The sequence below is a fragment of the Perca flavescens genome, chromosome 1, assembly GCF_004354835.1.
Source record: "Perca flavescens isolate YP-PL-M2 chromosome 1, PFLA_1.0, whole genome shotgun sequence".
Taxonomy (NCBI): Eukaryota; Metazoa; Chordata; class Actinopteri; order Perciformes; family Percidae; genus Perca; species Perca flavescens.
This window is the reverse complement of record NC_041331.1, coordinates 2,169,266-2,190,112: the sequence shown is the minus strand read 5'-3', so window position 1 is coordinate 2,190,112 and position 20,847 is coordinate 2,169,266. Positions and strand designations below refer to the sequence as shown.

General features: G+C 43.0%; 1 protein-coding gene across 1 annotated transcript in view; it reads right to left on the bottom strand.

The window, feature by feature from the left end:
• adamts18 (ADAM metallopeptidase with thrombospondin type 1 motif, 18) overlaps positions 1-4,517 on the bottom strand; it is a 68,925-nt gene extending 64,408 nt beyond the window's left edge. The window contains exons 1-3 of the mRNA XM_028574801.1: positions 4,140-4,517; positions 3,759-3,831; positions 2,033-2,346 (exon numbers count right to left, since the gene is read on the bottom strand). Coding sequence (XP_028430602.1) covers positions 2,033-2,346; positions 3,759-3,831; positions 4,140-4,241 — 489 coding nt within the window. The 5' untranslated portion in view covers positions 4,242-4,517. The remainder of the gene's footprint in view (positions 1-2,032; positions 2,347-3,758; positions 3,832-4,139) is intronic.
• Between the last annotated feature and the right edge of the window lie 16,330 nt (positions 4,518-20,847).

The following is a 20,847-nucleotide window of genomic DNA, read 5'->3' as shown; positions in this document are numbered from 1 at the left end:
GCAGGCTTCGATGGCTCTTTCCTCATTTGCACTTAATCCAAATATTCTGGGTAGAGGCCTGGATGGAAAGTAAGGGTCAACTGCTTTCTTTGTTTTAAGCCTCAGCAGTCCAACAACGCACACACAGACTGATGCATTAAGAGAAAGAGCCCCACTTGTCATTTTGTCTCACTTTATTTGTTCCTCTTTCATTTTTCTAACAATGTTTAATGCTCATCGGCCAGAGATATAACAACATGAGTCTATTTAACAGGCCGAGTGAACATCCAACCAACAATGGTCCTGGGGTCGCACTTGGGACAGGGAGATGGAAAAAATAAACTAGCCAAAAGCATGTGAGGAGTAAAAAATAGATCAAAGCCCATTCAAATGCAATCATGACCCAATCACATTGTGTTCTCGCAGCGCTTTTAAGAGGACGGGTCAGTGGTGTTTTATTGTGAGTGGGAGCTAGCCTAATGAAAGGGACAATGCGAAGATTAGCAGTGCCAGCCAGGCGGCTCAAACTTCACCCTGGCTTTAATTGCTGCAAACAAGAGGAGTAGAGGCAGGGCAAACAGAGGACAAAAGAGCAGGGAAGGCGCAGAAGGAGGAGGTAAGAGGAGGTATGAAGCCCGGATGACAAATGGGGGTATGGCTTTTATGGAGGTGTGTAATGTGTCCATCTGGTTCAGGCTGGGATGTGTCAAGGAATGTGTGTGTGCGCTGGTGGACCAGAGGGTCCAGTCACCTCAATTAACCACAAATGAAAGCAGAGGATCTTGTCCCTGTGGTGGAACAATATATGAACCTTGAATGTGAACAGTTTACACAAAGCAATTAAAGTCCATAAGTGTAGCCCAAACATAGCATCACTCACAAATCATAATTACTGTGATTTGGTTTTGCTCAGAAAAAGTCTGCAGCATGTCATTTAGGAGCTTGGGAATTATTCTTAACTGTTTTAAGTCTGAGACAGAGAACATCAGTATCAATTCCATGTCTGCATATAGTAATGAGCTGGAGTCCCAACATGTTTAGCTTGGTTAGGTAACTTTGGAAGGCTAGCTGTTTCCCCCTGCTTCCAGCCTTTAAGCTGGGCTAGCCCCATATGTGACTTAGGCGCTACTTACGTTAGCTTTAGATAGCACTGCCTTTTCACAAACCGTAGAGAAAAATTCTAAACACTTTTTTATTCCCCAAAATGTTAAGCTATTATAATATTCATTTACACAGTACACCAGTGGATGTGGTGACTGAGAAAGACTGGAAATAGCAGTAACCAAAACCTAGCATAGATACATAAACAAAGGCAATGACATGAAAATGTGAAGAAGTGTAGAAAATCATACAATTAGTGCTGGTGTGAACAGCTGGACTGTTCATCATGTCACTTCCACTTCCGAAATTAGCTTGATTACAAAAAAGCTGCTGCAGAAATTGCACATGGTGAGAGAATAAGTTGATCTAGTCTTCCTAATACTGTCCTTGGATCAATAACGCTGGGTATGTTTGTCATGTGTGCTGGCACTACAATAAACAGTTCAACTGAATTATGGCCTATTTTCATGTGCTGTAGCCTACCGTCAGCGGTGTAACATTTCTCTCCTCTCCTACTCTCCTCCTTTCATTCTCTTTTTTCCACTCCTCCCATTGTTCAAAGAGATGCTTTACAAAGCACGAGAAACTCATGCTTACACTCATGGGCAATGATGTCAAGTTACAGTTCACCCATATTACCACGGTTTGCATTTTGCAGAGGATGCATCAAAACAATTGGGTCATTAGAGGCCAGTCTTTTAGGGCATATGGGCTTGGAGTTTGAGGTAGATCTGTTGGATGAGAGACTTTTATTTCCAAAATGTCTTCTAAACTTTCCAGAAAATTAAAAACCTTCCTATTAGCATGCTTGAGATCATTTAAACTGATTTGGAAATGTTTCATCAACCCAAGGGACGAGACATTTTCTCAAACCACATAGAAACCATGTAATGTCATCAATTTAAAGTAAAGCAGCAAAGAAGGACCAAGACGTTTACTGTCAGACGCTTACCAGTCCAGAGCACGTCGATATGGCTGCCGAGGAGGCCGACAGGTTACGGATATATCCCTGATACAGGCAGTTATGAAACCCTACATCACGCGTCACCGTGGCAATGCCATCCGAGCCGAGCGTCTGCACGGTGAACCCGGGGCCAACCACAGAGGACGGATGCAGGTCTAGGTGCATGTCCTGCCCGAAGGCCGAGAGCCGGTAGTGCAGAGAAGAAGAGAGGGACCTCCTGCTGCGATGGCTTCGCCTGGCCACATCGTGGGTCAGGTAACCTCCCTCAGAGTCCACCTCCACCGGGGTTACAAACACATAGTCTGAGGAGAAGAGGGATGGAAAGGAAGTCACATGAGAGTGCCAACATCAAATACTTTGACATTTCTGCTCCAGGAGTTATTTTGTGTCTGATTTGTGTTCTTTGGCATATACACTTTATAACATCCTGCTTCATCTCTTTCAGTTCAGTTAGTTATTTCCAACATTTTTCAGAATATATTTGGCCAAAGAGGAGTGTGAACATTTGTATTTAGCCACTGCTTATACGTGTCAGTGGAGAGAGTGACAATGACACCATGCTAAAAGTATGAGCCTCTGTTCAAAACCCAACAACTTGTGACTGCTTTGCATTATAGTTTATTGCTGCTAAGCTAATGTTGGTTGTTTTTACACCTCAAGAAAGCTATGTCTTGGCTGCATGTCAATTACTGTTGACATGTTTAGATAGCTGAAAGAAATCTGATATCAAACTACTTCATAGATGCGATCAAAACAGTTTAACATGGTGTCACGTTTAGCCAGTTATACCAATACATATACAACATACATCACCAACATCTAAACAGTAATGACAACGGGGAACAAAAAATTTCACTAAAATGATGAGCCTGTGCTGGAGTGAAAGGTTCATTGCTCAGCTCTAGGTCAGAGTGGAGCGCTTCATATGGATCACAGATGGCTTTTAACAGAAGCCAAATAGCGTCAACATCATACTTCCATGCATGTCAGATATGGGTCAATACTTCAGAACCAGAGGTTGTGAATACATGATGTTCTGATTTCATGCAGTTGTCATGGTGTTCCAGTCAAATAAAATGCTGAAATGGTCCATCTAGGAACCATTTCAACTCAGTAGAGCAGTGAGAGACTCCAAAGTAATAGCAGAAACTATAACAACTCCATAAAGTTGTAATATTATATATATATATATATATATATATATATATATAACCTTGTAAATTTGACAAAGGGTCGGACTTTCTTCACCTAAACCCTCAAATGGTGTGACAGCTGGGAGAATCAGGATGCTTTCTTAACAACCAGAGCAAAAATCCACCTCCCTTCTTCCCTCAGTAAATCATCTAACCTTGTTTCCTTGGTCTCTACGGGTCAAAGCAGCCGAGGGAATCCCTGCACTCATTGGTTGTGCCTCCACAGCCACTGCAGCAGTGTCAGCACATTGTAAAGACCTAAGCAGGGGTTTCCTAACACTTTTGCCAAATAAGCACCCAATTTACAATGAAAATGTAATATTCTTATAATTGCTTCATTCAAGACCATCTTTGGAAACCACTGGTCCAATAACAATGCCCTATATATATATATATATATATATATATATATATATATATATATATATATATATATCTGAGTCTATTCATATTTTCTCTACACACATGGAACGGTGCCAGCTGGAAGAAACATTCATAGATGTCAAAAGACAAGCACTCACCGTGATTTAATCCGTGACTGTCGCTGGAAGAATAGCTGGCCGTAACGGTGTGGGAGCAGTAAATGTGCAGCGTCTGCAAAAAAAAAAAGGACAGGTAGCAACAGGTTGCAAGCACTGGGACAGGAGGAAGCCAAGAGATGATAAATGGAGTTCCTCTCTGTTAAAACATGAGTTGCACTTGGTTTCATTTGGGATGACAAACACTTGGTCTTACTTTTCACCACAATCAATGACCACAGCAACGCAGACACCACTTTGTTGTTGACATAAATCATGCTGAAAAGAGACACGTTTGTTTGTTTGTTTTAGTCCCAAAGTAGACTGGTGCATGTGCTGGATTCAAGAGTGTAGCCTATAGGTTTTTAATGAAGTGCCACATGCCTTGATGATATTCCAGGATAAGAGGGTGAACAGGAGCTTGACTGAGGTGCAGCCGACCAGCGGGATGGGTAAAGTCCATATCAGAAGAAAAAGGCAATCCATGGTGATGGCATGCACGCTTACACCTCCCCCGTTACCTCCTAAAAGAGCGCAAAAGTAGTAATAACCTGCGGTATCGCATAATGCAATATGCACGCATTGTTAAGTGGTTCTGTTCCCCGCTTTGCTGGTTCAGGTGAAGTCGGCAGGTTGCAGCAGCCGGTGGTGCGCACAGACGCAACGCGCACTCATGAGTGTGTGTGTGTGTGTGTGTGTGTGTTTGTGTTTGTGTGTGTGTGTGTGTGTGTGTGTGTGAGAAGGAGCGGTGTGTTGGGGATCACCAGCACGGGAGGAGCGCTGACTGAGCACTCAGCCGGGCTCTCAGCCGGGCTGCAGGATGGAGCACAAGTCAGCGGCCAGCAGCCAATCAGCGCGCAGCATCATTTACCACGCCAAGATAAAAGAGAAGAAAAAGAGATTCTCCTTTTGGCAGCAGCAGGAATTTTGCTGCCTTCAGGTGCAGCTCGTAAATCACTACATCGAAAGCTTATGAGCAGAAAGTTACGATTTAGGGTATTTTCAGACTTAGTCCGTTTCAGCCCTTCAAAAAAACTTAGACCTATTAGTCAGCATTTTTTGCGCATAGGTGAACACTCCAAAAAGGGGACTCAGAGAGTTCCTCGGGAGGTGCTCTGAGTACGGTTCGCTTCCAGTTCGCGTTTCGGGTCTCTTCACCTGTGCATTTTGAACATAACACGCTTCAGGTGCGTTTTCCTTTTTGCCAATGTACTGTATTTTATTTGAGCCCTGAGGCCCCATCAGAGCTGAAGTGGACCAGAAAGAGAAATGAGTCCTCTTTCAAGTAAACTGATCAAAACGCAAAAATAACTGAGTCCCTTTTCTGTTGGTCTATTTTTTTTTTTTTTAAAGAGAACTGAGTTTGGTTCTTTTGAAGAGGACTAGCCTATATGTGAAAACACCATTAGCCTACATTGGTTCCTTTCTCTGCAATGACAAAATGAGGTGGAAAATATACACATCAGGCACGTGACTATTTCAGCTTTTTTGTAAAAAAAAAAAGATTTGTAAAAAAAAAACTACCTGAACAATTCACTGTTTCAATGTTCATGGTGAAAACTAGCAGTGATGTAAAGTAACTCAGTTGAAGTAGTCTACTGTACAATTCTGGGGTACTTTCACTTTACGTGCATATTTCTATTTTATGCTACATGATACTTCTCCTTTGCCGCATTTCACAGGGAAATATTGTGCTCCACTCTGTTGTTCTCTGACAGCAGTTACTGGTGACTTTAAGATTAAGATTTTACATTAAAAGAAGATGTGTTAAGCTTACAAAATACCGATAAAGATTAAGAGGTTTCCTTCTTTCTGTCTTGTAACCGCTTAAAAAAAAAGCAGTTTTCACATGCGCCACCATGCCACACATTTGTTACTTCTATTTGTAGTAGAATATGTTTTTTACATTGTTGTATTAGTAGCCTATTTTTACTTAAAATATTGTTAATACTTCCTCTACCACTGTCGTAAAGGCTTTAAGTTTGATATCAGTAACATTTGTATATCTTTCCTATTCCCACTTTTCAGGCAACAATATACAGATTGACCAGATGGTGGTGCTATAACAAGGAAGTGTTGTGTTTTGGCCCAAAAGTCCAGAAGCAGAGGCAAATTTGTGATTGCTGATATTTGGCTGTATAAATAAAGTTGAGAAAGACACCAGTGTGTCTTTTACTTCTAGGTAAAGTAACTCGATACATCCTCTGCCACTGCTGTAAAGACTGCATGTCTCAATATGTTTTGCACAAATGTTTTATGATATTATGCTGTCTTGCTTATTATAAAGCAAATACAGACTGAAAAAAAAAACATTCCAGGACATTGCTCTCGCCACCAGACTTCATATTCTCACAACACAAATACAAGTTGTATCTGCATTAGTATAAAAAAACATGGATAATCTGCACTGAGTCACAAGGGTCTAGAAGTGTACAAAAGACAGCAGCATTGCCAGTTGAGGTGCAGGATAATCACTGGTCACAACTGAAAGACAGAAGAATCCAAGGCACTTCAAAGCCATATATAAGTCCAAATGTCTTTTTTGAATCCGGTCTTGAAACCAACGCGTTTCCACTTCAAAACAAGTCTTCATCAGGGCGTGTCACACCCACACATTTGGTCACAGTCTTTGTGCAATGGCAACTTTTGTTTTGATTGTCCTACGGCTCTGCCTCAGTCTCTACACAATTTTGCACACAGGATATTTCATCTTATTTGTGTTGCAGAATTTTTGCTTGTTGTGGCTGTGCAGCACATAAACAACTGGCAGCAAATATGCATAAACAAGAAAGGATGCACAATGCTTATTTACCCATTCTAGCATAACGTGGTGATTTGCAGAATTTCCTGAAGTATGTCAGGCCACATTAGGCATCGTTTCATCTGCAAATGTGGAACTGTCAGAGAAATGTTTTATCCTAGGGTCACAAAATAACAATATACTTTCATCAATTATATAGTAACAATGTAACAAGGAAAATGAACGAGGACAAGTGCACAGGATATAAAAAATGCAGACCATAGCTTAATAAAACCAAGGAAAGATGTTTTATGAAGGGCTTGAAGGGAATGTGGTCTGCATGTGTTTTCTAAAATATATGTGATGCCTAAAATTAAGTCTGATATACTGTATGTTTTCTGTATAGATGGACTTTTAACCTCAAAACTTTTTTTATATTTCTGACAGCATTTCAAGGCAGCATTATGTTTCTTCCCACTATTCAATTAAACAAGCCAAAATGAAGGCTCACTGTTTAACTGTTGCTGGATCATATCTGTCATGTTGAAGTAACAGATTGCACACACTTGTGTGTAATTCTAATTGTTGTGAACAGGTGGTCCCGCAGTAAGCTCACCACAAACACCTGATGGGTTGCACACTGCGGCAGACACACAGAGTCAGCTCACCACACAGATATTCACACTCGGCCGAGCATAATGAGGCTTCTCACAGCTCTTGCCAGTTTTTCTGGCTGGGCTCAAACGGCAGGCCGAATAAAACATCTCCTTAATAACCCCGCATTATTCTCATGGGGCTTATAAATGTCTGTGCTACTTAAACACGTGTGTAGAGTATACGGACCAAATCACCCTTTGTGGCATTTGTTTATCATTTATGGTATTAGTCTTACAAGATTAGAAGAGGTACAGTGGCACTTTTATAGGCTCTTGCTTAAATGTAATATTATTGCAGTTTAAACCCTATGCATTTATTGATCCTGATAAGGATTTTTTTCAAACGCAAGCCCCATTAAACATACTGTAGGCGAGGTGGTCAACGAACACATGCCTCTTTGAGGTGTGAAGACAGACCCGGACCATCTGCGTAATCTACCCAATCCCTGGTGGGGACAGGGACACCCCACACAGCCCAGAGTTTGCCAGCACGTTGGATCAACAGATCTGCTACGAAAGAGATTGATGTATATCAGACAATCGAGCAGCCAGGAGGAGAGGAACCGGGAAAAATCTGCACTGTACCATTACGCATTAACATCATCAACATCCTGGACTACATACCTGTCCATTGTGCATACTATATATCCTAAACATTTTGCACATCCTGCACTAAACCTTTCAACATCTTTCTTCTAAGTGTTAAACAGCTATATATTTGTTTCTGTATTTATTGTTTCTTTCATGTTTAATACATTAATGTATGCACCAATCACCAAGGCACATTCCTTGTGTTACTTACTGTGCAATAAATCCTTTTCAGATTCTGATTCTAGGGACAAAACTGTGGTCCAATAATATTGTGTCTTGTTTTGGGCTATATGGGCACAAGACAGACAGCAAAATGTGAGGGGAAATGGTGGAAAAATATGTGCAAAAAATATTGGAGCAGGATGCTGCCATGTGCACACAAATAACATTCTGTGCAGTTGGGTGAGGAAAAAAAGTGCAAGTTAGGGTATCAAAATGCTTTTTCCAATCAAAAGTTCTGTCTGTGGTCTGGAGCTGTGTCAGATTAGAGGTTTCATTACTGCCTCAGCAGCCTTTTCCCAATGGAGGAGGGCCACTCTGCATTGATTAACCCCCCACACTCAAACTGGGACCCACTCGGCTACAGAATGGACCTGCTATGCATCTCATTGGAGTAACAGGCAAACAGTTGCTGTAAGCATCTCAAAAGAGCTTTGCATTCCTCACAGCATGCCAAAGCATGCAATAGACATAATCAGAGGAACACTTTTTGGCAGCAGTGCTTGAACAAGTTGTTTGAAAAATACATAAATGATTCATTACTTATTACTGACTGGTAAAACAACTGTTTGATGTTACTCTACCTCGCTCTGTCAAAGGTGCCTTCCAACAACTCCAAAGTAATCGTCTTATTGCTCTCAGTCAATAAACATGAAGCTGGGGTACCTGAGTAGCTCACCTGGTTGAGCGTGCGCCCCATGTACAAAGGCTCAGTCCTAACTGTAGCAGCCGTGGGCCCGAATCCGACCTGCGGCCCTTTGCTGCACGTCATTCCCGCTCTCTCTCTCCCCTTTCCTGTCTTAAGCTGTCCTGTCAATGAAGGCCTAAAAATGCACACAAATGGGATGAAAATAAAGGGCTACTTCTACAAGGTTGTAAATAAAATGGCCCTGTTCTCTTTAGTCCACTGTTAAAAACATGTACAATAGTAGTAAAGCATGCTGCGACAATGGAAATGCAGCATTAACTTGTGCTGCTAAACTGTGATGAGTGAGCCCTTCGGAGCCCATTAACAGATAAAGGCAGAGTGAGAAAGAACTTAACCTTTACAACATATGCGTTTCTTTATATTATACTTTCAACCTCTTTTGACAGAGGATGTCCCAATACGGAACCAATCTTCATAGAGATAGGCACCCTTATCTTGAAAAAATTTTTTTTCCCACCCCTTATTTCACAGTTTGTTTTTGCTTTTTCCAATGTTTTGAATTGTTAAATGTTTCTTCTACACATTTTCAGCGCTTATTTCTGCGTCCCATATTTTCTGATCTAAAACAAAAATTTAAAACTGGTCAATATGACCTGAAGTCAACACCAGGGATAAGGTTGACGGGAAGACAACACAAGGGTTAAACCTCATTGACTTATTACAGCGCCTACTGTACGATGCAATTTTGCTGTACTTGAGCCTGAGCGTGAGGGTCAGTGATTTGAGGTTGCTGGGACATTTCCTTTGCTGTACTTTGGAGGGTAATTGCAATGTCATCTGCACAGTGTGATGTAGAGTTAGTGAGGAAACCCAACCACACTGTTTCCACCAGTTCTCAGCGAAGGTCCCCGAGTTGTTGTATAAGATGCTTGTGTTTGACACTTGGGCCGACTACCTGATTACTCTGCTCTGGCCCACCTATGTTTCCATGTTCAGAGCAACACAGAAACACACAACGTTAAGACAGTAAAATGGAAAGACTTGTGGGCTGAGAGGCTTTTTCTAATGTGGCTGACGATGTGGTTCCTGTTCTCTCTTTTTTTTTGTTATTTCTTCTCCTCTGCGGATGGGTTTCTCTCAGCACAGATAATTCTCTTTCTCTCCCTCTGAAAATGTTTGTATTGTTAGTGGTGGCTACAGATGTTTTTAAATCTGAACAGTGTTACACCCCAGCACACCACAGCTCGTTGCACCGTGCCTCTGCGTTGACAGACGACGTGCTTATTTACGGCATGCTAAACCAACTGTCTGAAGCCCTAAGCAGTCTCTCCCTTTTCTCGTAATGTCTATCCCCCAGATGGGTTGTTGAGTTACCAGGGTCTGTCAGGCCAGTCCGTTGTTTGTTTCCCAAAAGCAAAACAACATATCTGGTTGCAACTGAATGTATAAGCACTTTGGTTTTCTGGCCAGAGATGGAAATAGATTGTAAGATTTAAAGACCACGCTAAGACGAGGTCAATCCCCCAAGCCTTCTGTCCTGGGAACACAACGTGAGAGGAACCAGAGTAAAGATCCCCTTTGACAAGTTAATGTTATGGAAGTTGCAGACCGCAAGAATATACCTACACAGATATAGCTGAACTCACAGGGTAGCCCATACTTTCAAGATGGCTCTCAAAGCTCTTTATTATGATAGTGAACATCTGCATGACCCGGTGCTGTGTAAGTGTAAATGCAGAAACTCCATCTGATCTACCAGGAAACATGTTCAATGTTCAATCTTTAGCTACTCTAAGTGGAATTATTTTTTCACTAATGTCAGCATTTCGCTTTAAGTACCACTGTGCTTGCAAAGCTACCACCTCTTACGCTGGCCTATCCAAGGTATCTAACAACCCAGTCTCATGGCAGTTTGTGAAATGGTCACGTTATTTAATCTATTGATTTGTGTTCACGGGGACGTTTTTCTTGTTTTTTTTCGTGGTGGCCAGCACGAAAATGTAAACTAATGTATTTCAATGGGAAGCATATGTCGTGATCACAGCACGACTACAGTAGAGAGTAGTATTAAATGCCGAAAATCCGCGTAAGGACATTGGTTGGTGTGGTGGATGGGACAAACAATTCAGGACTTTCACCCCGGGGATCGCGTCCCGCGTGTGGCGTTTTGTTTCCCCGTTAACCGTCCCGTTATTGTTGCCCGTTCCCTGCAGCCGTCTCCCGGCGTGTGAGGCATCCTTTCCCCGTTGTTTATTTCCTAAACCCAACCTCCGTATAGATGGGTCCCATTTCGTGCTGGCAACCACGAAAAAAAACGAGATTAACGTGTTATTGTACACGAATCAATAGATTAAAATAACGTGACAATTTCACAAACTGCCGTGAGACTGTGTTGTATCTTAACTTTATAAATATACTTACATGCCAACGGCATGTTAAAAGAGTTCTGGGTTGCTGTAATCATTGCTGCCGTCGATGCTGGCCGTGAAGCAATACCTATATACTGTAGAGGACTAGAAATGGACGATAAAATCCACAGTCCACATTCAGAAATGCATTCTACAGTTCAACCAGAGCACAAATTATGCTTCCACAGTCTGAGTTAGCCAAATCATCTTAGTTATAGCAGTCATCATTTGATTTACCAACCCCCCACCAAGGAGGTTATGTCTTTGGCTCGTGTTTGTTGGTTTGTTTGTCTGTCAACAGGATCATTGAAGAACTACTGGGCCGATTATCAGGAATCTTGGAGGAAGGGTGTAGCATGGGCTAAGTGCCAAGGAAGAACCCGTTACATTTTGGAGCAGATCCATATCACGGGGCAGATACAAAAATTATTTTTCACTTTCATTAAAATTGCGAGATAGGGCATTTGTGCTGCCTTCATGTGGTGCCGGACTAATTGGGGGGGAAAAAGATCCCAACTGGGAAAATTCACACTGCATTAACATTGTGAGATAGGGCATGCCTTGGCAGAGGTGTGCACTTCCCATGTGCACTTCTAGTTGTCACCGTTTTGTCAGACAACTTCAAGGAAGGATTCCTCCACCTCAGCTCAGCAAGTAAACACTATCTGGGGAAACAAAGGGAATTTTGTACAAACGAGAATTTTGTACATTACTTTCAAACATACATGTACGTGTACCTGTGTTGAGTGTTGGAATGGGTAAATCGGAACCTGTCCTGAGGTTATTGATCCCAAATATTTTTACATGTATGCAGCAGACCATAGACCCCCTGTTAACCCTTGTTTTTTTTGTTTAGTGAGACAGACTTATATTTGGTAACCTTGGCGACAAAGAAATCTAGGACAAATCCATAATAATCTATCTAATATTAATATTCTCTTTCCCGGTGTCACGTTCAAAGTGCTTTTTGCCTTTGGTATTTATATCTATAGTCATCACCGCTGCATCCCAACGGCACCGCTGCTAAATAGTCTCGGGAAGGAACTTATTTTGGTGGAACGTGTACGTTCAAAAGTAGTTTTAGTCGTGCAACAGAAAACTCAGATTGGACAGATAGTCTAGCTAGCTGTCTGGATTTACCCTGCAGAGAGGAGCAGTTAACCATAGTCCTCACAAATCCACCGGAGGTTAGAACGCCAACACAAAGGAAGTGGAAGGTAACAGACATCCGTCCGAAATAAGGGACATCTGGCAGAATTTCTGGCGGCACCTGAACAAACCCGGAAATGAAACGTCATTGGTATAGATTAGGTCAGTCACACCCCCACAGAGCCTAGTGCACCAATTGTGGCACACAGTTCCCAAGTGTCCTTCCAGGTTAGTCTAAAACCCCACGAACACAGAGACAGAGGAAGGTAACGGGACATCCAGCCAAAAAGAGTGACAGCCGGCGGAATTTCCGACGGCACCGGAGAAATCCCGGAAATGGAACGTCGTGGATATATAGTGGACTACCCACGGGAGACGCCTTTCTTTAAGGTTGGGTGTAGCGCTGGCGGAGAAGGTGGATGCACTCTGTTTCTAATCAGACAAAGGGCCTATTTACTGAACAGTCAATCACTTTGCTGAAGCCTTAAGAGGAGCAAACTGTTACCTCAGGACTATGTCAGCATTTTCCCCCTGTTTCCTCCCCCCCCTTTTCACTCTGCTTTTGTTTGTTTGTTTGCCTGTCATGTGGCACTTTTTCTTTTTCCAGCGTGGGCTCCAGAATGTCCATCTCCATCTCCAGACGCTCCTCCTCTCTCCTGTCCTGTGCTCTTGTCCTGTATCTGGTCCTCGTTTCAGACCTTATAATTTCCCTGCTGCGTGTATCTGTGGAACTTTTTCTTCCAGGATTATTTTAGGCTATGTCAGCGGTTGCCACATCTTGTCCTTTGCAGCCCTGCAGTATGATCTCCTTCTGCATGAAGATAGAAATAGATCCAGTGTGGGCCAACCACATAGATTATGCATATGAGTGAATGCAATAGCTTGGAATTACAATATGAAATTCCTTCAAATAAATCAAATTATTATATTAATTATCCATACAACTAAACTGCATTCTCCATAACATTTGGAGGGAATCATAACATGTAACCTAGACATATACCCCACCCCAAATGGTTAATTAGGACATATAGTGACAAGAGGTAACCAACCACTAGTCCAAAACATCAATGTTTTGTTCATTTTATGAACAGGGAAGTATTGTTGAAAAAAAAAAAATACATTTCTGATCTGCTGCTACACTATGACCCCCCCAGACCTCTCAGGTGGTCTGGGACAGGTCTACTTGTTGTCCCCAGAGTCTGAACTAAACAGGAGGAAGCAGTGTTCAGTTTTTATGCTCCACATATCTGGAACAAACTCCCAGAGAACTGCATCTCCACTGCAACTCTCAGTTCTTTTAAATCAAAGCTAAAGACCTATCTTTTTGATGTTGCCGTTCTTTAAATAACTGTTCATTTGTTCTACTGAAGTTGCATTGATGACACTGTATGACACTCGATAACTGCTCTTTAATGTTTAATTTCTTATACTGCACTGTAACTTTTATTCACATATTTTATCTCTCAGTTCTTTAAATTCTTATACTGCACTGTCAATTTTATTCTTGTCTTTTAATGTTTTAATTTGTTTTTTAATCGTTTTCTAACTGCTCTTTAATGTTTTATGTAAAGCACTTTGAATTGCGCTGTTGCTGAAACGTGCTATATAAATAAAGCTGCCTTGCCTTGGATATTAGTCAGTGTCAGTCAGTACGATTACATGCACACCAATATTCCACTATTATTCCGAATATGACAATATTCAGAATTTGATACAGGTCATGTAAACAGCACATTCCGGTTGGATTTTCCGATTAAGACATGTGGGATATTCGGGTATTATTCGGGTTTTAGAGGCATTCTCTGGACATATGGATGTATACAGCACATTCACAATATGTGTCTCAATCTGGGTTTTAGTTCTCTTAATACATCCGTGGGTTTTTACCGCAGGCTTATGGTCAGCTCTGTGCGTTGCTGTGGTTACTGTATACAAACCAACCACCCAACAGTTTGCAAGGCTGCAGACCCGAGAAGAAGGAGAAACACAGCTACTTGGATATCAACAGGTTTTTGGATATAAGCACACATCGCTACGCCGACCTTTCCAAGAAGCTGGTTAAAGGAATGAAAAAGGGACGCTGTGTTCGCACGGTCCAACAAGTCCTCTGGAAAACTTAGAAAACTGCTGGGAAACTTTGAAAAAAAAAAAATCATATTTTGCACGGCTACATGTAAACAGTAATATTAGTGGAATATTCACTTTCATTAGCCATGCAAACAGCTTAGTGGGAACATCATCTTTTTCAGAATAAGGGTAAAAACCAGAATATTATGTGCAGTCACAGATAGCCTCATGTTTTTCTGAATAGCTCTTCTGCAGTCAGGCCTTCTGGCATCTCTCTCTACCCCCCACCAGCATCAAAGACGTGAAATGCAATAGTTTAGCTCACAGATGGTCCATCTAGAATTCTGAAACAGCATCTGTGATATCAGTTATCCACAGAGTTTAGGACAACAGTACCGTTAAGGTATGGCTTCACAGTGAAATGTCTGACCGTTAGCTTACAGGCTTATGAAAAGGATCTTGTATTTGTCTGTCTCTTGTCAAAATGTACATGACAATTCTTCTACAATATGTATTTTATAGGTAAACTGTCAGTCATGCCACCTGACCATTTGCTAAACCTCATCCCTAAACTGAGATTGACCTTTCATGGTTCAGAAATGCACATCTTTTTTTCTAGCCTTTCCAAAACCAAAAACAGAGCAAACGTGTAATAAATGGATTTAACAGTGCATTAATCTGCTGTAATGCTTAGCACAACCTGCTAACTAGTGTATTAGTAGTATCTGAATGTAGCCTACTCCAAAGCCAAGGAGCACAGCATTAACTAACTACATTAGTCTGTAACAGTTTTATATATATATATATATATATATATATATATATATATATATATATTATTATTATTATTATATATATTTTTTTTTTTTTTAAACCTGTTCTCAACTGGCATATATTGTGTAGTATTTCCCATGGTGGAAGCCAATCCTGGCCTGGTGCATTAACTCAACTACTGCACAGAAGTACAAATATGAGTTACTTGTATTTTTACTTTAATGTTTTTCTCATTTCATGCTACTTTATACTTCTACTCTGCTACATTTATGAAGCGAGCTGGTCGTTTTGCTGTTGGACTAGTGAGTAATATTAGCTGGCTTGCTGTGTCCTGTGTTGCTTTTTTTTTATTGCGTTTGGCAAATGTGTTAGCAAAGTTGTCGACTCGCTAGTTTTTGATTATGAGTAATGTGATCACTGTCACGTTTGGGAGAGCAGTCAGCAGGGAAAGGTCCTAAATGCAGACAGTAGAGAAGGCAGCAGGATGAATTCAGTGGTTTACTGCAAAACACAAAACAAGATTGTCAATAGGCTTACAGGCATGAAAAGTCCAAGTGAGGCAGTAGATCCAATAGCAGCAACGAGGTGGACAGGTAACAGACATGGAACACACAAACTAAATACACAAGGTTAATTAAACACAGGTGGACCAAATCAGGGCGGGGCAGGCAATTACAAAGGCGGGAAAACACACAAGGCAGGAAGTAAAAGGAGACATGACACATGAAGGAGTGAACCTTCAAAATAAAACTCAGGACCATGACAATCAACAAATGCACTTGTACATCTGTCCATATAAATGACAGCGGTGTATAAAGGAATTACACTCTGACTGTAACTGTAGGGGCCCCAAATCTCAATAATGTTGCTTTAAGTAACATTTTCTGTGCAATACTGATGGAATATTGGAACAGTGTGATATTGCTACTTTTAGTCTGGATGCTATCCAGTGGTGTAGTCTAATGTAGTAGGTATACTGTACTGTATATGTATGGGCCTATATATATATATATATATATATATATATATATATATATATGGGAATCTGGGGGGGCATATATCATAGTGGGGGTTCTGGGTGTCCTCCCCCAGAGAAATTTTGAGCGTCAAAGACTTCATTTCCTGTATTTGGATACACTTTTATGCACCAATTTACGGTGGAAATAGCTTTATTAAGCCTATGTGAAGGAGGAAAATAATAATAATAATAAATTGAATTTATATAACGCTTTTCATGGACTCAAAGTCGCTTTACAGGGCAGGGTAGATTATAAAAACATAACAAAACAAAACGGACAAAACAAAACAAGTAGAACAAAACAAGATTCAGATGAAAAAGGGAGGGGGGGCAGGGGGGCTATGGGTAGGCAGAGTTGAAGAGATGGGTCTTGAGGTGGGACTGGAAGATGGTGAGGGACTCAGAGGTGCGGATCTCTTGGGGGAGGGAGTTCCAGAGCCTGGGAGCTGCTCTGGAGAATGCTCTTTCCTCAAAACTGCGGAGTTTGGACTTTTGGATGGAGAGTAGACCAGCTGAGGTGGATCTAAGGGACCGTGCGGGTTGGTAGGGGAGAGGAGGTCAGTGAGGTATGAGGGGGCCAGATGGTGGAGGGCTTTGTAGGTGAGGACCAGGATTTTGTAGGTGATCCGGTGGGAGATAGGAAGCCAGTGGAGTTGTTTTAGGACTGGAGTGATGTGGTGCCAGGATTTGGAGCGGGTAATGAGGCGGGCGGCTGAGTTCTGGACCAGTTGGAGTCGGTTGATGTTGGTAGAGCTGATGCAAAGGAGAAGTGAGTTGCAGTAGTCCAGTCGGGAGGAGATGAAGGCGTGAATGAGTCTTTCAGCAGCGGGGGGTGTGAGAGAGGGTCTGATTTTGGCAATGTTGCGGAGGTGAAAGAAGGAGGTTTTAATGACTTGACAGATGTGAGGCTCAAGGGAGAGGGTGGAATCAAAAATAACGCCAAGGTTGCGGGCCTGGGGAGATGGGGAGACAATGGTGCCGTCGATGGTGAGAGTGGGGTTATTGGTTTTGCTAAGTGTGGATTTGGAGCCGATCAGAAGGAATTCTGTTTTGTCGCTGTTGAGTTTGAGGAACTTGTGTTGCATCCAGGTTTTAATAGCTGACAGACAGGAGTTGATGTGGGAGAGGGGAGGATTGTGGGGGGATTTGGTGCTGAGGTAGATCTGGGTGTCATCAGCATAGCAGTGGAAGTCCAGGTTGAAGTGGCGGAGTATCTGACCAAGAGGGAGGATGTAGATGATGAAGAGGAGGGGGCCAAGTACGGAGCCTTGGGGAACACCTTGAGTGACTGTGGCTGTGGCAGAGGTGTGGTTGTGGAGAGAGATGAAATGGGATCTGTTGGCAAGGTAGCTGAGTGCAGTACCTTCGATACCGAGGTCTTTGAGTCTGGTGAGCAGGATGTTATGGCTCACGGTATCAAAGGCTACACTCAGGTCGAGGAGGATGAGGATGTTGAGGGAACCGGCGTCAGCAGAGGTGAGGAGGTCGTTGAGGACTTTGAGGAGAGCGGTTTCTGTGCTGTGGAGGGGGCAAAAACCAGATTGGAGAGGTTCGAATAGGTTATTGGCATGAAGATGGGTTTGTAGTTGTGAGGCGACTATGCATTCCAGGGTTTTAGACAGAAAGGGGAGGTTGGATATTGGGCGGTAGTTGTTGAGAGAGGAGGGATGCAGACTAGGTTTTTTAAGGATTGGGGTGACAGCAGCAGTTTTGAAAGCAGAGGGGACAGTTCCAAGGGACAGTGAGGAGTTGAAGAGGTTAGTGAGGTAGGGGCATAGGACCGGGAGGCAGGACTTTAGGAGTGGAGTAGGGAGGGGGTCAAGGGAGCAGGTAGTGGGTTTGGAAGAGCTGATGAGTTTGGAGATTTCAGGAGGAGTGACTGGGTCAAACTGGGAGAGGAGGCAGTGTGGAGGAGGGGTCGGGAGGTCTGGAGGGATGGGGAGAGGAGGGTCCAAGGTAGGTGCTGGAGTAGATCCTGGGAGGTCAGATACAGGGGATAGAGATTTGTAAATGAGATTGATTTTGTCAGTGAAAAAGTGGAGGAATGAGTTGCAGAGATCCGGAGTAGAGGTAAGGAGGCTGTTGGTCCGAGGCTTGATGAGGTTGTTCATTGTGGAGAAGAGGGTTCTGGGGTTTTGGCAGGGGTCGGTGAGGATGGTGGAGAGGTAGGCAGATTTGGCAGCAATGAGGGCATCTTTGTAGGCGGTGAGATGGGATTTATAGGCTTCATGATGGACTGTGAGGGATGACTTCTTTGTCAGACGTTCAAGTTGGCGGCCAGTTTGTTTCATTTTCCGGAGTGCAGGTGTGTATCAGGGTGAAGAGGTGTTAAACGTGACGGTTTTTGTTTTGAGGGGGGCCAGGGTGTTGCGGGAGGTAGACAAGGTGGAGTTGAGGTGGTCTGTGAGGTCATCAGGTGAGGTGAGGGTTGAGTCCAGGTGGAGAGTGGTGGAGAGCAGGTCAGAGAGATGGTGGGGATTGATAGATTTGAGGATGCGGAAGGTGATTTCTCTGAGGAGGCAGGGGCGTGGGGTTGGAGAAGGGATGGTGAACCGTATCAGTTTGTGATCAGAGAGGGGAAAGAGGCATGGATGGAGGTCGAGCACTGGTTGGTTGGTGGAGCAGACCAGGTCGAGGATGTGTCCTTTTTCATGGGTGGGGAATGTGACATGTTGGGTGAGAGAGAAGTTATCCAGTAAAATGTTGAATTCTGATGAGAGCTTGCAGGTGGGGGAGTCCATGTGGATGTTTAAGTCACCGAGTAGCAGCAGACGTGGAGAGAGAGATGAGGCTAGTGTGAGTTCAGTAAAATCAGAGAGGAAGGAGGGATTTGGTTTAGGTGGCCGGTAAATGAGGATGACTGTCATGGAGGAAAGCGCTTTGAAGGCGAGATATTCAAATGATGATACTGAGGGGAGGGTGAGTTCTGTGATCCGGAAGTTCTGATTGAAAATGACGGCGAGGCCACCTCCACGGCGGGAGGGGCAGGGTTTGCCGATGTAGTTGTAGCCAGGGGGGGATGCTTGGTTGAGGGAGAAGAAGTCGTTGGGTTGTTGCCAGGTTTCGGTGAGCAGAAGGAAGTCCAGAGTGTTGTCGAGGATTAGTTCATGGAGGGCAGGGGCTTTATTGTTGAGCGATTGGGTGTTGAGGAGGGCAAAGTTGGCATGGTGAGAGGGTGGTGGGATGGGGGCAGGCTGGAGAGATCTGAGGTTGTCCCGGTTAGCAGTGCGTGTGGTCGGTGGGGTGTGGGGGTATTGCAGTTGAGGGGGGACAGTGAGCCGATTAGCAAATGATTGGAGATTATGATTAAGTGTATGTGAAGTGGGGAAAGCACTGTAGTCCGGTCCGGGTTTTCTGTGTAGCCTGACGGTGCATTCAGCCCTATGTGAACCAGTGGGTGAAGCATTCTGATGACGTGGGACAGGTGCGACAGAGCGTGCAGGTGACCAGATGGATGGAATGGATTGTCCGTGGTGGAAGAAAACAAACTTGCGGCGAGAGCTTCTGTGGATGTAACGGGGTCGACGTAGAAGTCTGAGCTGTCTGATGATTGGGATGAAGGATGGAATGGAGTAGTTGACGAGTTCGACCAGTTTTAAGTGGGTATATGGAAATCCTGGAGCTTTCTTAGTGGGTATACTACGTATACCTGTGTTTCACGTAGACTACGCCACTGATGCTATCAGAGTTAGGGTAACGTTGCTCTGTCCTGCTCTTTATTATTTCAGGAAGCTTACACACAGCAACCCCAGCCAACCCAAGATAGCATTATGTTTGCTAAACACATCAGTTAGTTGTCCTAAAAACCATAACGTTAAAAAGTAGCTCTCCACTGCAATACAGGAACAATGTTTTTTTATTTCCATGTCATGAACATGTGCTTTTTGGCTTAGACTTGTAGCTTTAGCCTCAGTCTTTTAGCAGGATGTCATGTATGTACCATCATGTATTAAAGTAAACATGTACATATATAAATCTGGTAAATTTGTTTCATATCAGTACATTACTGTAATTTATCCATTTATTAACATGCTCATAATGACATAAGAACCACATTTCTTGAGAGTTTGACATATAAAGAATATTAACTAAAAGAAAATTACAGCTATAATCATCCCACACCTTACCACGAGGAAGAAAAATTAGATAAGTGCATATCCTTATGCTTTGTGTACGCGTGTGTGTGTGTGTGTGTGTGTGTGTGTGTGTGTGTGTGTGTGTGTGTGTGTGTGCGCGTGTGTGTGTGGTGGGATTCCCCTACTTTCACTTTGAAGTCAAGGGGATCATTACATGAAGAGGGAGATGTCATCAGTTGTCAGCTAAGTGCCAAGAGTCGGGGGAGAGCCAGAGAGACCATTTCCTATCCCATCAGCACCTGGGATATCTGTCTTTGATGACATCACATGGGCCCATGCCAGTGGAGGTGCTAACGGCCCGGTTTGTGTGTTTGATGTGTCTCAGTGTTTGTTGCCAGGCAGATTAAAAGCCTGCTGCTGCCGTGGCACCAGGCCAGAGTATTTTCCGATTTACTTCTGTGCTTTAAATTCACTGCGAAATGTGTGTGTGAGGTATCAGTCATACGCACACACATTTGCACACACACAGATCCACATACGTGTAAATGCATTTCCAGTGCTGTAGTACTTTGTTCATAAAACAGGTATTAGTTTAATTAAAAATCTATCTAGAACAGGCGTTGTGATTGGTCGCCTGGGATATACCTGGCTGCATCATATATCTCAATCATCAGCCATCAACCTTTTCCTTTAGACACAGACACAATGTCAGCGAGCACTCTGTACTCTGGATTCTTTAGGA